Source organism: Hemitrygon akajei, chromosome 7, assembly GCF_048418815.1.
Source record: "Hemitrygon akajei chromosome 7, sHemAka1.3, whole genome shotgun sequence".
In the NCBI taxonomy this organism is placed as follows: Eukaryota; Metazoa; Chordata; class Chondrichthyes; order Myliobatiformes; family Dasyatidae; genus Hemitrygon; species Hemitrygon akajei.
This window is the reverse complement of record NC_133130.1, coordinates 93,915,416-93,932,019: the sequence shown is the minus strand read 5'-3', so window position 1 is coordinate 93,932,019 and position 16,604 is coordinate 93,915,416. Positions and strand designations below refer to the sequence as shown.

Here is a 16,604-nt window from a genome sequence, read left to right as displayed (position 1 = left end):
GCATGACAGATGCTATGGCATCTGTTGTAGAGCAGTTCTTTCAATAAACATATTGGTGAGTGGCCAATGTGGCAGGAATGGAGTTTTTGATGTGTGCCATTACCAGCCATTCAAAGCACTTCATGGTGATCGGCGTCACTGCCACCGGGTGGTAGTCATGTAGTTCTGAAGGTGTAGAGTTCTTTGGTACAGGGATGTTGGTGGCTAATTTGAAGCATGCCTGGATGAATGAAGTGCTGAAGATGTCAGTGAGCTGGTGTGTTGGTGCGTGGCCAAGTGGTTAAGGCGTTCGTCTAGTGATCTGAAGTTCGCTGGTTCGCTGGCTGCGTGAACCACACATTGCTCTGCGATGACACCGGTGCCAAGTTGTATGGGTCCTAATACCCTTCCCTTGGACATCGGTGGTGTGGAGAGGGGAGACTTGCAGCTTGGGCAATTGCTGGTCTTCCATAACAAAAACCTTGACGCAAGGCGCAAATCCATGGTCTGTTGAGACTAACGGAGGCTTACACTCTGAGTACCCAGCCTCAGATATTGTCTAGCCCTGCCACCTTATAGAGGTTGACTCTCTGCAGAGTCTTTCTCATGTCTGTTGCTGTCATCTGGGAGGGAAGTAGCTTTTTGTGGCCGGCATTGTGTTGTGAGAACGTGAGGGAGGAAGGCGTCACTAGTACAGTCAACACTGTTGTTCCTTGTGTAGTCAGTAATGTGCTTGATGCCTAGCCACGAATGCTGGGGTTCGTTAACAGGCAGGTGTTGCTGAATTTTTTTTTGTGTGTAGGTGGCCTTTGCTGATGCCAAAGATGAGGTTTCATCTGGTTACTTTGAAAGTTGTTCTGTCTCCAGACTTGAAGTCAGTGTCCCATGCTTTTAGTAGGGAGTGCGCCTCTGCGTTCAGCCAGGATTCCTGATTGGGTCATGAGATGACCGTTCTTGAGGTACCAACGCCATCTACACACTTACTGACGTAGCCAGATGAGGCATACTCCTCAAGGTCTGTATCTTTTCTGTTTGTGGCAGCCTCCTTGAACATCTGCCTGTTAGTCCATTCAAAACAGTCCTGTAGCATAGACATTGCCTCATTAGCCCTTTCAGTGATGGTCCTCTTGACTGGTTTCTGCATTTTCAGCAATTGTCGATATGCTGGGATTATCATTATGGAGATGTGGTCGGAGAGGCCAAGATGAGAGCATGGAATGGCTTATTACGCACCTCATCTGTTTGTATAAACATGGTTCAGTCTGTTTGTTCCCCTAGCAGCCATAGTGGCATGTTGGTAGGACTTGGGTAAAATGTTCTGCAGATAAATGTAAATTGAAGTCTCCTACAACTATGCATCGACCATTTGAATGCTTGTTGTGTTGAGAGCTGATGATTAATGCTCTGCCAGTGTGGTCTTGGTGCCCACACACGGGGAATGCAGACAACAGTAAACTTCCTGAGCAGGTAATGTGGCCGGTATTGTAAGATGTTCATTTGCCATGCTAACTATAGATGGGTTTGTGCACCAACCTTTTTTAATGTACACACAGATTCCACCTCCTTTGAATTTCCCCAGCAAGGAGTTTTGTTCTGCACAGAACAGAGTCATCCCATCAAGTTGAAACGATAAGTCGGGCACGGTATTGTTTAACCACGTTACAGTGAAAACCAGGATACAGCAATTTCTTATCTCTATCTGTGCATTCATTCTCAGTTTTAGAGTGAAATAATTCTTTTGTTGGGAAGAATTGGTAGCTATTACTAATTTGAGATGAGAGGTTTTAAAGAAAGTGTAAATTTGAGCACGATTCAGCTCTGTTCATTTGCAGTACTCTTGTTCCTCAGCAGGCTGACTTCAAGCTCTGCTCCATTTCCTCAAGTCACAATCACATGCAGGAGTCCTGCTTTGTGAGAGGTGACATTCTTTAAATGGTAGTGTGTGTTCCTGTTAATCTAAAAAGATTGCTGAAGTAACAATCTTTAAAAAAAAAGGTTATATTTGTAGGAGTAGGCTATAAATCGGTCGGTCACCTTAATTAGTGAAAAGTGCTTGCAAACAAATTTTAAAATTACTAACTGCACTTTATAAATGTGGCTATTTTTCATCAGAGCACAAACGAATGGTCCCAGTGTCTCTGGAGACATAAATTATTCTCAAACTCTCGCTGCTTCCAGTTTTTACAAGAGAGTAAATTCTTAGAAATTACAGCATGGATGGGTGTCTTTTGTTCCATTGTGCAGTGATGATTCACAGTTTCAGCTGCTGCTGTTGGCTCAACACTATAAATTCTCAATGTTTTAGTGTTTTATAGTTTTCCTTTTTACTCTTAAACTACTTTTCCAGAAACTTCTCAGTGTTTATATTGAAGCAATAGTAAAAGAATATTTTTTTTAAGTTTATTTTTTTTAAACTACAGACTTCTGCTTTACATGCACTGGATACCCTACTGTGTATGGTCAAAACCCTCCCTTTTGCATTTACAGTACATTCTCCCTTATATGTATGGTGGTAACATACTTGAGTAATTTACTTAATGGATTTCCCATCAGCATCCTCTCTTCCAAACACTTCTCATTTCCAGCAGAGTATAGATCAATACCAATGGGGGCCCTCTTCTTCTCAGCCTTTCTTCTGTAGGGTTTTTCTCCTGGTAGTGTGGTAGCTTCACTGCCATCTGCCTATCTTCAGAGCCTGGTGTTGCCCTGCAGATCATGCAGTGACCTATGTGGTCGCCATGTGACCATGCTGCTTGTTTGATTGAGATGCTTAAAGGTTACCTTCATATCCAACAGTTTAACATGGTTAAGATAGATCTTTGTTCATTTGTCTTTATTTCACATCTTTGAATTATATTAGTTTCAAATTTTGAGAAACAAACAGTAATTGTACTGAATTGATAAACTAATGAACAGGTTATCACTAAAAACCAAGTGCTCTTCATGTAAAAGCGTGGTAAATAATCAGTATAATTTAATTTTTTTAAAAACAAGAGTGCAAAGCACTGTTTGTCCAAGTACATATTATTCAATTTTCATGGCAGTGCTGCCAGAATTCTATTATTAGGGAAGTGTAATGATTCTGTTTCTTTTATGGCAAGATTGGTTCTTTCAATTTTTAATCTTCTTTCCCCCTGAATGGGCACCAAAGTACTCGATAGGATCTATCAAAATCAGCTTTATCATCATTGACTTCAATATTGTGTAATTTGTTGTTTTGTGACATCAGTACAGTGCAAAGACATTACATTACTCTACGTTACAAAAGTAAATTGTGCAAAGAAAAGGAATAACAAGGTTGTGTTCATGGACCAGTGTTCATGAAAATCTGATTGTGGATGGGGGAAAAAGTTGTTTCTAAAACATTGAGTGTGGGTCTTCCAGTTTCTGTGCCTCCTCCCTGACAATGGTAACCAAAGGAGGGCATGTCCCGGGTGATGAGGGTCCACAGTGATAGCACTTGAAAATGTAGTGAGAATTTAAAGTTTAAAGTACACTTATTATCAATGTTTACATTATACAACCTTGAGATTCATCTCAAAACAGGCAGCCACAAAGCAGAGAAACCTAAAAGAACCCATATAAAACAAAAGACCATCAAAACACCCAATGTGCAGAGAGAGGAAAAAAACACATCATGCCCACAAAAAAAATTTTTTTAAGACCAACGAACACACAATATGCAGAGAAAAAAATTCATGCAGACAACAGCATAACAAAATTGCATTCTGAACTGAAGTCAGCAAAGAGAATCCCATAGTTCAGCACAGAGCTGAGTCGTGAAGCATTGATCTGAACTGGCCCATCCCTCACCTAGGGCCCCGACACCCTGACCTTTTCAAAATGGCCCAGCGCCTAAACTGATGTCCAAACACCGGGTGCAATTGCTTCAATATACTCTAATCCCAATGCCTCAATTCAGCCTGTAGCCGATCTTTCAAATTCAGCACAGTGCTTAAGTCTCCATCCAAGCATCGAGTTCCATCAAATCAGTACATTCTGTTGCCCCGACCTTGCTATCTCAATTCAGCCTTCAGCATGGCGTTTAATATGATTGAACCTTTTGGCTTCCTTGCTCTCGGTGATGGGCCTGCCACTTCACCTTGCCTCAGTTCTGCCACATCAAATGGCCTTCAAGTCCAAAGCAAACCTACTGACTATTACTTGTGATGATCACTTGCCAGAAAAAGTGTGATTAACAAAATATTTATTTCCTGTCCTTGTTTCGTTAGCCAACCGGCCAGAAGTCGCTGAGGTTCAACAGCACCTTCTTAAACCAGATCCCGTGATGGAACTGGCTGTGTCAGCAACTGTCAACAACCTCCTCAAATCGTGCACATTGCAGCCTCCATACCAGGCTGTGATGCAACCAGTCCAAATCTCTTCACTGTACATCTATAGAAATTTGTAAAGGTCTTTGTGGCACACCAAATCTCCTCCGGAGAAAGTAGTCTGCAACATGTTACTTTGAGAAAGGGCAACGTAGAATTTAATAATATCTATAAATGGAATATTGGACAATTTGCTTATGCTTGAATCTGGGTTCACTATTGTGCTGGAAAGGCCTGAGAGTGATCTGATCTGAACTTCAGAAGATGCAACACTGGTGGGGTATGGAGAACCACAGGAGTCCTAGGGTGTGTCAGAACTAAGGGACCTTGGAATACATTGATGATAAGAAAGATACTGAATAAATCCATGTTCATTACCACCCTTCACTTTGTATCCTATTTTGTAAATTATGAAGTTAATCTCCAAATATTTTCAAGAACTTTTTCAAAACAGATACGCAATGCAAAAAAAAAAGAGATGAAACCCACAAAATATCGAATGAATAGATAAGTGAAATAGCTTCTTCATTGCAATTACAAAAAAAAGAATTGTGTTATTGATTGTTCTGATATGGTGATAAAACATTAGTTGAGTAGCAAAAAACAATGCTTGAAGAACTCAGTGGGTCAAGCAGTACCTGTCAAGGGAACCCTTCCTCAAAATGTCAATTATTCATTTCTCTCTACACATAATGCTGGACCTGCTGAGTTACTCAAGCATTTCATTGTCTGCTTTTGGTTCCCACAACTACAGACTCTCGTGTCTCTATTTTAAATGAGTAGCAGCTCTGTTAAAAGGGAGCTCTACATAGAGCCCACAATTTTCTTTCCTAATCAAAATTGCTCTACTGCTTTCTTTATTCAAGGCTGTGAGCATCCCACTTTAAAGATCATGTCTTTTGAAAGAAGTAACAATTGAGGTCACATGACAAAGTCTAGTTAACAGCAAAGAAAGGCCCTTTTAAAAACTGTATACCAAGTATGTCCAACTGATTTTCTGGTCAGGATTTTCCATCAAGACCTGATGCATGTTATGGACATGCCATCTATTACAAGTTATGTGCATCTGGTGTAGGTTAGAGTACTAATATGCATAGTAAGGTGCAGTATAGTGCACCGTGGTAAAGTGAATAATACTGTATATTGCAGTGCATCTGGTAAAAATTTCCATCCTGGAAATTCTATCTGCTGCTAGTTACATGCTGTTTGTTGTACTGGTACTAATAATGAATACTTTATAGTGAATCTCGTCCAGGCAATCTTTATAAAGTACATTGAACCTAATAAATATATTTATGGTTTAACAAATCTAATTCATGAAATATGTAAACATTATAGTGGGTCTAGTGTTGGTCCCGTGGGTCTAGTACAAGTAATGCATGTTTGTAGAGTAAAATCTGGTTCAGATAATGTACACATATAGCTCAAATAATGTATACAATACTGTAGATCAAATTGCAAGCAATATCCATAGGTTAGTGTATCTGTTCCACATGATATGTCTAAAGTATTGTGGCTGTGGCCCAGAGAAGTTATATTGACATGAAATGTGTTTATAGTAGATTGAAAATTATCTATTTATTTTGGAAGCGTTGTGGACACTTCAGTTGAGATCTTCCATAACAATAGAGCAGAAAATTGCATAACTAGCCTCACTGTTCAAAAATGGAGGGAGACCAAAAGCATAAAACTGTAGGCTAGTTAGTTTGGCCTCTGTCATTGGGAAATGCTGGAGTAGGAAATTTTGAAAATTGTGATACAAGGGGAATCAATGTGATTTTGTGAAGGAGGAAAACTTATTAGTTATATAAAGACATGGGTACAGTGGTACCATTTAATGCTTCAGCCTAATAATTCCAGGCAACTGGGTTCATCCTGACCTTTCATAGTGTCTTTTCTCCCTGTGGTATCTGGTTACCATCAGATGGTCAAGTTTCCTCTCATGTCCAAAAGGTGTGGTAGGTTAGACTGCCACTGAACTTCAATGAAGTTAAGTGTCAAAAGAACCAAAGAGGGGTTATTGGGCATGTGCGATAGAATAACTTGCAGAGCTGCAGGAGAGAAGAGAGGTATATGAAACTGATGATAATTGACATGGACCAAATGAGCTAAATAGCCTCCTTCTGTACCTTAATAGTTAATCAATAATTTTTGGTAATATATCAGAGTGGCTTACTAACAAAAATCCTGGGTCAGGATAGCGGAATATTTTCAAAAAGACAACCTGTAACAAGTAGTGGGGCAGATCAGTGCTGAAGTCTCAACCATTTGACATCAATATCAATGATTTGGATGAGGAACCAAATTTTATGGTAATATAAAACAGGTGAGAAAGAAAGTGGTGAAGTGGGGTCGGGCTCAGCAAAGTGATAAAGTTAAGGTGGGTGAAAATTTGGTAGATAGTGTAATAACCTGGCAAAATATAATGAGAGATAAACACAAAATAACCTGCAGATGATGGAAATCCAGAGCAGCACACAAAATGCTGGAGATACTTGGAGGTCAGACAGCATCTAAATATGAAGTGACCACTTTGTAAAGAATAGCAAAACTGCATAATGTTTAAAGGGAGTGAGAATACATGATATTCCAGTACAGAGAGATCTGGGTGTCCTCACATATGAAACACAAATTTAGCAACCCAATACAGCAAGTAATTAAGAAGGAAAATGAAACATTAACTCTTACTGCAGAGCAATGATGAGACATCTGGTTTACTCCTTATTTAAGGGAAGGTATATGTGTACTGAAAACAATACATAGAAAGTAAGGTTGAATCCCAATAAGAAGGTGTTGTTTTCTGAAAAAAAAATAAGCAGCTTGGGCCTATAGTTATTGGTGTTAAGAAGAATGAATAGTAGTTTAATTGAAATGCATTTGATTCTCATGGAATTTGAAAAGGAAGAAGCTGATACTTCACCTTGTAGGAGTATCTTTGAACTGGAGGCATAATTTCTTTGGTAGTCTCTTTGACTTGAAGAGAAGGGATATCTTTATCTTGTATATGTTCAGAATTACCTATCCAAGAAACCTGTGGAGGCTGAGGTGTTAAAGAAATTCAGAGCTTAGATGGGTGATTTATGAGCAACCTAAGAGTTTAAATGGTTATGGGCAGTCAGCAACAATGTGGACCTGAGCCCAAGATGTTAGCAAATGGTTCAAAAGGCTCAATGGGCTGTATGACTTACACCTACTTTTATTTCTATGTCTTGCATCTGCTTCGGATACTGAGAATGTTCTTCATATGTCATCAGGTAAAGTGAATATAGCAGAAGGCAGGTCATGTCTAAATAGTATATTGTATATAAAGGTAATCATTTGTGTATCTATATATTATCTCTGGTAATTTATACTAAGGTAGTGGGCCTGGTATACCGTATGTCATAATAGGTAGAAGACAGTGCAAATATAAAACAGGTTGGATCTACTACAAAGTGCAAACCCCTTGGTCTGAGTCATGCTTGTGTATGTAATGTACAATGTGAACAACATAGACCATAAGTATTCTAGTCCTCTTGAAGTAAATGCTAGCATTGCATTTTCCCTTCTCACCACCCACTCAACCTGCAAATTGACCTTTAGGGAATTCTGCATGAGAACTCCCAAGTCCCTTTGCAGCTCAGGTTTTTGAATTTTATTTCTTCTACTTCCAAGGTGCATGACCATACTCTTCCAGACACTCTATTCCATCTGCCACTTATTTGCCCATTCTCTTAATCTGTCTAAGTCTTTCAGTAGCCTCTCTGTTTCTTCAACATTACTTGCCCTTCCACCTACCTTTGAATCCCCTGCAAACTTGGTCACAAAGCCATCAATTCCATCATTCAAATCATTGACATGTAATGTAAAAAGGAACAGACCTCTGTGGTGGAACACTACTTGTAACCGGCAGCCGACCAGAAAAGACTCCCTTTATTCCCGCTCTTTGCCTCCTACCAATGTTCTATCCATACTAATATCTTTCCTGTAATACCATAAGCTCTTGTTAAGCAGAATCATGTCAAAGGCCTTCTAAAAAATCCAAATGCACAACATCAGCCAATTCTCCTTTGTCTATCCTACTTGTTAATTCCTCAAAGAATTCCAACAGATTTGTCAGGCAAGATTTTCCTTTAAGGAAACTATGGTGACTACAGCCTATTTTATCATTTGTTTCCAAGTACCCTGAAACCACATCCTTAACAATCGACTCCCAACACCTTCCCAACCACTGAGGTCAGAATAACTGGCCTATAAATAACCTTTTTTCTACCTCTCTCCCCTTTTGAAGAATGGAATAACATTTGCAATTTTCCAGTCCAGAATCTAGTAATTCTTGAAAAATCATTAATAATGCCTCCACAACCTCTTCAACTACTTATTTCCAAACCCTGGGATGTAGACCATCTGGTCCAATTGATTTATCTGCCTTCAGACCTTTCAGTTTCCCAAGCACCTTCTCTCTAGTAATGGCAACTTCACTCACTTCTGCCCCTGACACACTCGAACTTTCAGCGTACTGCTACTGTTTTCCACAGTGAAGACAGTTGCAAAATACTTACTCATTTTGTCTGCCTTATTCCCAATTGCTACCACTCCAGCATTATTTTCCAGTAGTCTGATATCTACTCTTGCTTCTCTTTTACTCTTTATGTATCTGAAGAAACTTTTGGTATCCTCTTTAATATTACCTTCATATTCCATTTTTTTCCTCTTTATGAATTTTTGTTACTTATGTTAGTTTTTAAAAGCTTCTCAATCCTCTAACTTCCCTCTAATTTTAGCTCTGTTATATTGTGTTGGCTTTGGCTTCCCATCAGCCACGGTTGCATAATATTGCCTTTAGAATACTACTTCTTTGTGATGTATTTATCTTGCACCTTCTGAATTGCTCCCAGAAACTCCAACCATTGCTGCTCTGCCATTATTCCTGCTGGTGTCCCCTTCCAATCAACTTTAGCCAACTCCTCTCTCATGCCTCTGTAATTCTCTTTACTCCACTGTAGTACTGATATATTTGATTTTCGTTTCTCCCTCTCAAATTCCAGGGTAAATTACAGTCGGCCCTCCTTATCCGTGGATTCCGTATGCGCGGATTCAACCAACCGCGTATCAGGAAAACCCGGAAGTTCTCTCTCCAGCACTCATTGCTTGAGCATATACAGACTATTTTTTCTTGTCATTATTCCCTAAACAATACAGTATTACAACTATTTACATAGCATTTACATTGTATTAGGTATTATAAGTAATCTAGAAATGACTTAAAAGTACAGGCAGTCCCCGAGTTATGAATGAGTTCCATTCCTGAGTCCGTCTTTAAGTCAGATTTGAGGTTAGAACGGGTACATCCAGTACTATTTAGCATCAATTAGTCAAATGTTTTTCTTAGTATATAGTACATATTTTACCTTTCTATGCATATAAAACACTTATGAAACATACGTATTTCAATAATTAAACCTCTGCGTTGCTTAGTAATAATTGTAGCTTTCATCGGGGCAGGGCCTTTCAAATGCTCCGTTAAAATTGATCCAGTCGTTGACCGACTGTAGCCTAACGCTTTTCCAGTGATTGATGGCATTTCACCTCTTTCCGATCACTTTATTACTTCCACCTTATTTTCAATTGCGATTGTAATTATTTTCGTGAACAGAAACACTGCGGATTCAGAGCTGCGCCGCCAGGTCCTAATGTCCACTGCACAGAGACATGTTAAATAAAGTCCGGGGTTCCGCTGGGTCCTGAAGACCACCACACTGAGACAGGTTAAATAAGGGACTTGAGCATCCGTGGGGGGTCCTGGAACCAATCCCCCGCGGATAAGGAGGGCCGACTGTATATCATATTATGCTCACTTGCCCATAAGGGGCTCCTTTACCTTAAGCTCTCTAATCAATTCCAGTTCATCACCCAGTCCAGAAAAGCTGATCCTCGAGTGGGCTCAACGACAAGCTCTTCTAAAAATCCTTATATTAGGCATTCTATAAATTCCGCTGCTTGAGATCCAGCACCAACCTGATTTTCCCAATCTACCTGCATGAAATCTCACATGACTATCATAACGTTGCCCTTTTGACATATTTTTCTATCTTTCATTCTAATTTGTAGCCCACATCTTTGCTACTGTTTGGTGTTCTGTATATAACTCCCATCAGAGTCTTTTTACTCTTGCAGTTTCTTAACTCCACCCTCAACAATTCCACCCCTTCTGATCCTATATCATCTCTAAGGATTTGATTTCAGTTTTTACCAACAGAGTCACCCCACTCCTCTGCCTGCCTGTCATTTTGATACAATGTATGGAAATGACAGGATGTTAACCTCACAGCTATAATCTTTCAACCACAGTTCAGTGATGCTCACATCATTCATGTCAATCTCTAACTGTGCTACAAGTTCAACCCTCGTAGTCCGTATACAAGTGTCCCCCCCCCCCCCTTTACAAAGGTAGAGTGTTACTATGAAACCTTTCTTAAGCCGAAATGGCGTAAAGCGAAGAACCATTAATTTATATGGGGGAAATTTGCATAAAAGCAAAAGTCCTCTTTGTAATGCGAGAACAGGTTACTAATGTGGGTCTTTTGTAAAAGCGAACTGGCGTAAAGTGAACATCGTAAAGCGGGGGACACCTGTATTGTGTGCATTCAAATATAATGACTTCAATCCTGTATTCCTCACCCTTTTCGATTTTTGTTCCCCTTTCACATAACAACTCATTCTGCTGACTGCAATTTTGCCTTATGATCAGCCTGTCCTTTCCAGCAGTCTCACTACACACTGCCTTTATTTGTAAACCAGCTACTCCATCCTCAGCCCTATCTCTCCAGTTCCCATGTTTTTGCCAATTTAGTCTAAAACCTAGTTAAAATAGATGAAATGTGTAAATACTTGTTCAGAAAATTGAGCATTTTCATAGAAATGCATATTACAGCGAAGGATGTGATTTGGCAAATTGTGTCATGCCAGCCAATTAAATTAATTACTTGTGTTAATGTAACCACTCCCCACTTGCTGTTTATTGCCTGATAGATTAAAATTCTTCAAGTAATCATCAGGGTTCATTTTTAAATGCAATGAACTTTGGTGTTTGCTTTTTATTTTTGGAGTGTGCCACTTTTAATGCACTATCATTTTCACTTTCTCTTGTATCCCATGAGCATTTCCTTTCCAGATCTATTCAAACATCTTGTTGAAATCAATAGAACTCCAGCATTGGTCTTCTTTGGTAAAAATGTTTTTGTTAATCAGAAATGACATTCCCTTAACAAATTCTTGCTGATTTCCTGGTGTCGTGATATTTTTGTTTCCATTAATTTTCCCAGCACCTATGCTGGGATAACTGACTTTTGATTCATCTTTTTTCAACATTTGCAATCTTCCATTCCTTTGACATGACTCCAGTAGTCAGTGTTAGCCACACAATTGTAGCCAAGAGTAATGGCAGCACCTGTTAACCTATGTGTAATATACTATACGTACTGCTGCAACATAGAGCCAGGTTTTGTGGCATTTATTCCCTTGGTATGTATCATTGTGACAATTAAACCTGATTTTGAGCTCAAACTTGAACACACTATTCTCATTCTTACTTTCTTTAAGATCCTGGAAAAGGTTTTTATCTGGGACTTATTTTCTGTTATGATTATTGATCTATTAATGTGTCCTTTCTATATGTTTATCATGTGTAATACCTGTCATTCTTCCTCAATATTTGTGTCATACAATTTTTTTCCATAAAGTTGTACAGAATAGTAATTTGTAACTTGACACACCAAGTTTCCTTTGCCTGTAGGTCTCATTACAATGTTATAATACTCCTTTGCTTTGTTATCTTATTTCATATATTTTATAGAATATCAATTTTATGCAGTATTTTTGCCTTTCTAGTTTCCTTTCTATTTTTACTTCTACTTTATGCTTTCTGCAATGCTGAACTCTTGGTATTTGTTGTAATCTCTTTTTTCCACCGTCTGTGCCATGGTATCCATTTTGACCAGAGAGATTGAATTTTCTAAAGTGATCTTAATGGGGACACTCACCATCTTTTCCTTAGATGCTTCCCACTGCTCAAACTGGTTTACATCCACAGTCTACTTTTTATGAGTAACCCTATATAATTGTCAATACCAAAATTTATAATTACACTTGTAACACAGAAGGTCGCATTTGGCCCTTAAGCAGAACAATCCCATCAGTCCCATTTGTCTCTTCCCTTTGATAATGTCAGCAACTTGCATGTGCATACACCACTTGATTTGTTCCTGCAACTTATCCACATATAGAGTTATTTACATAGTCAATTAACATGCCTGCATATCTTTGCTATGTGGGTTGAAACTGGAGTCCCTAACAAAAACGTGTGGTCACAGGGAGAATGTGCAGACTTCGCATAGACAGCACTCAAGATCATGACAAAATCTGGACCCAGGAGCTGTGAGGCAGCAATGCTAACTCCTATACCACTTGGTTACTTTTGTTCTGTCTTTTAATAATGCTAGATCAAACCAAATTGTGATGTCTGCCTCTAACATGCTTTCCCATTGCCATCTTCATTTGTAGGCTTGTTCTCAAAAGTCCCATTTCAAGAATTTTGCATTTTCTAATCCTTTTAACACTGTTATTGTCACAGCTATTGTTAGGATAGCTGAAATATCTCGTTATATTATGCCTTAGTGTGAAGTACAAAAATAACTGGCCAAAATATTAGCTCTCTTTTCTCCCTCTGACTACTTGTGGGCTTGTAACACTCCAAACACTAATACCCCTTGTTCCTCATTTCAACCCATACTATTCCTTTGGTTGATCTTTTCAACAAAACATTTCCTTTCAGAAGCAGTTGTTTCCATTATCCATGATGCTGCAACCATTCCCACTTTGCCCCTCTATCTTCTGTGAAAACTTTACAGAGAAGAATGTTGAACTGCCAGTCTTCATCTTTAAGCAACAGTCAGTCTGCTGGGGAGCTCAGCAGATTGAGTGGCATCTGTGGGGGTTGGGAGGGGGGGAAAGTAGTGTTGTTATTGAAACCCTGCTGGACTAAAAGTGAAGAGGGAAGTTGGCCAGTATAAAAGGGGGAAAGCATTGAGATGAGGGCCAGTCAATGATTGATGGACTAAGGAGGGAGGTCAATAATCCCTTTTGCCGCACAGATGCTGCTTAACCCACTGAATTGCTCCAACAGATTATTTATTGCTACAGATTCGAGCATCTGCAGCCTCTTGGGCCTTTTGGTCAACTTTGTCATATTTCAACAAAAGGTCTCAACAATATTTTAGTAGGTTAATGTATATCCTTGGTTCACCATCTTTAATTCCCGCACTCAGGAAGCACAACCAGCTTCTGACGTATTGCAATTTTTCAGCATTATTTTATTTCAGATTTCCAGCTACCACTGTGTTCTGTATCTCAATTCCAGCACTTTTTAAAATCTTCCTCCTCTTTTTCTTTCCCCCTTTGTTTTCACCTCTTCCAGATAAATGCTGTTAAAGAAAGCCTCGCAGTGAACACCAGTCAACTCTTTTCCTGGGATCTCCAGGCTATCACAAACATTTCCTCTGTTTTGCACCATTCCCTTTTCTGCAACTTAGAAAAATATCTGGTTTCTAACTTGTTCTAATTATAAGAAAAGCCATTAAAACAGCATATTAATGTTTCATTCCCCACAAATGTACCCAATCTACGTGTTTTCAGCAGTTTGCTTTTATTTTAAACTTTGTTTCCCTTACTCAATCTTTGTTTCCCTTGCCTTCCAAATTTATTAGATCCATATCTTCTGCATCCACTTTTGCCCCTTTCCTTTCAGAAGCTGCTTTCTGGTTTTCATCTCCACTCTGCAACAACACTACCAGGATATTGGCCAACTCCTGTGGACTTGCAACCCAGTCTTTTGTACAGATCCATCAGTCTCACAGCCAGACTTGGTGCTCAGCACTCAAAACCTTCCCACTTGCTCTACACAGCCAATTTTAGTCTAATGCCACATTGTATCAGTCATCATGGTCAGTGAGGTCCTTTTGTTTTTTAATCTCAGTACTGGTTTCCTGTAGTCAACATGCAAGGCCTGACTCTCAATTGTAGCTTTGACCTTTCAGTCAGTTTTCTCCTTGACCCTGCCACAATGGAGGCAGCATCTGAAATGGTATCTTCAGCTATTGAATCTCCAAACCATCAGTTTGTTCTACCACCATCCTGTAAATTAGATTTCACATGGTGCCACAGATGTAACTCCAGCTGGAATCCCTTGGTGAACCAAAACTTTGTCCCAAAGTCATAAGTGAATATTGTTAACGATCCTGATTTAGACTGGCTGACCATTTTCTAGCTTCCCTTGTCCCAGTGAAAGACTGACGCAAAACATTAACTTTGCTTCTCTCTCCACAGGTATTGTCTGGCTTACTGACTATTTCAGTGATGTTTTTATTTCAGATTTGCATCATCGTTTCTTTTGCATTACAGTTACTTTCACCTGGTAATTAACCTCACAGTTGCACTTCAGTGAATTAGGGTCCAGAATCAAATATTGTACTCCTCCAGTTGACAACACTTCCTGCAAATGTATTTGTCCTTGTCAAGGAAGATGTATTTTATTTCCCAGTGCATTGATTTTGCATCGAGTAGACAGGAGAATGCTACTGTCTTCCTTTTGTATTTAAGAAAAAAACAGCTCACTAACAATACTTTAGTTCATTAATATAAAACTTCAGCAGTTCTATCCAGGTATGTGTGTATTGTATAATGTAACTGCTTATTGTGGGGTGTCTTGTCCTGGTAAATGTTTATTGCATTGTGTATCTTATGCAGGAAATAGCATTCTTATGTTCTGAAACAATATATTTTGATTTTCTTTTGAAGCTTGCCGAGTCTTAGGCCACTGCTGGATGTCAATTATTTGCCACTGACTGATATGCGAATAGCTCGTACTTTCTGTTTCACCAATAATGGGCAAGCTCTATATTTGGTTTCCCCCACTGAGATCCAACGTATCACCTACAGTCAAGGAACATGTGAGAATCTACAGGTAAGAATCATTAAAGTTTGTTACAATGCTTAAGCACTGAAAGTGATCTTTACATTAGAAAAAGATAACACTTTTGTACTTGGGGATCCTCTAGGAAAGAGTGATCTTAGTGTCATTGAATTTCTCATACAAGTGGGGGTGTAACAGTTCAACCAGTGCTTTATGCCTAAATAAGGAAGTCTACAATGGGATGAGGGAGAAGCTGGCTTGCATAGATTCGGGGCGTAGGCTGCGTGGTGGGACAGTTAACAAACAGTGGAAGACTTTCAAAGCAATTTCAAAGTACATTTATTATCAAAGTATGTATAGAGTATACAACCTTGAGATCCATCTTGCAGGCAGCCTCAAAACAGAAACACAATAGAACCCATTTGAGTAAAAACTCATAAAAGAGCATCAAACACCCAATCGGTGTGGGGTGGGGGGAGAAGTGAACAAATTGTGCAAACAATAAAAAGTGAATAAATAATGTTAACCACAGAGTCCCTGAAAGTAAGTCCACAGCCACAGAGCTACTGAGGCCATTGCAGCCTGCCCAGGAGTCCAGTGGCTGTAGGCCACAGCTGTGGATTCTGTTTAACATTGTGCTGCTGGTTGCAGGCTACAGCTGCAAAGTCAATTCAGTACTGAAGCACGTTGATCAAATCACGCAAATAGTAAAAAAAAGTAAACAAAACACAAGGAACATGATCTGCAGAGTCGCCAGAAGTGAGCCTATAGATGTGGAGTGTGTTCAGCATTGAGGTAATTGAAGCCCAAGACTCCCATACCTTCCACCCACTGGCAACAGTGAGAAGAGTTCGGTCAAATGCAGGAATGCAGTGCTGGATACCTCTCGTCCTTGTTGATTTTAATCTTGCTCAACACTTTAATCAGCACAGAGTAACAGAGCTGGCCATGAGTTTGTGTTCCGCCATTAGGAATCAACATCGCCTACACCCCCAGCAATGGCCATAGCTGCATTCTCTGCCGACATACATGCTAAATCCCCCAAGAGATCAAAGAGCTGTCTGCAGGATGTCTCTGTTGCTCACTGGTGCCATCTTTTCGGATTTTTCACAGTGCTCAACTGAAGTTAAAAGTAAAGGCAGTAAGAGTGGAGAGAGACAGCCCTGGATAACTACGAAAATTAAAGAATGCATCAAAGTAAAAGCTCATGCATACAAAGTAGTCAAGGGTAGTAGGAAACTGGAAGGTTGGGAAAACCTTAAAAAGCAATAAAGAATCAATAATCAAGCAATAAGGAAAGGGATGATAGATTATGAAAGTAAGCTAGCACAAAATATAAAGACTAA

At 39.4% G+C, this 16,604-nt stretch overlaps 1 protein-coding gene across 6 annotated transcripts in view; it reads left to right on the top strand.

The window, feature by feature from the left end:
- Positions 1-16,604, top strand: part of stxbp5a (syntaxin binding protein 5a (tomosyn)) — a 220,186-nt gene that overhangs the window by 190,835 nt on the left and 12,747 nt on the right. For all 6 annotated transcript variants that reach the window (XM_073051464.1, XM_073051461.1, XM_073051467.1 and 3 more), the window contains one exon: positions 15,144-15,309. In XM_073051464.1, coding sequence (XP_072907565.1) covers positions 15,144-15,309 — 166 coding nt within the window. The remainder of the gene's footprint in view (positions 1-15,143; positions 15,310-16,604) is intronic.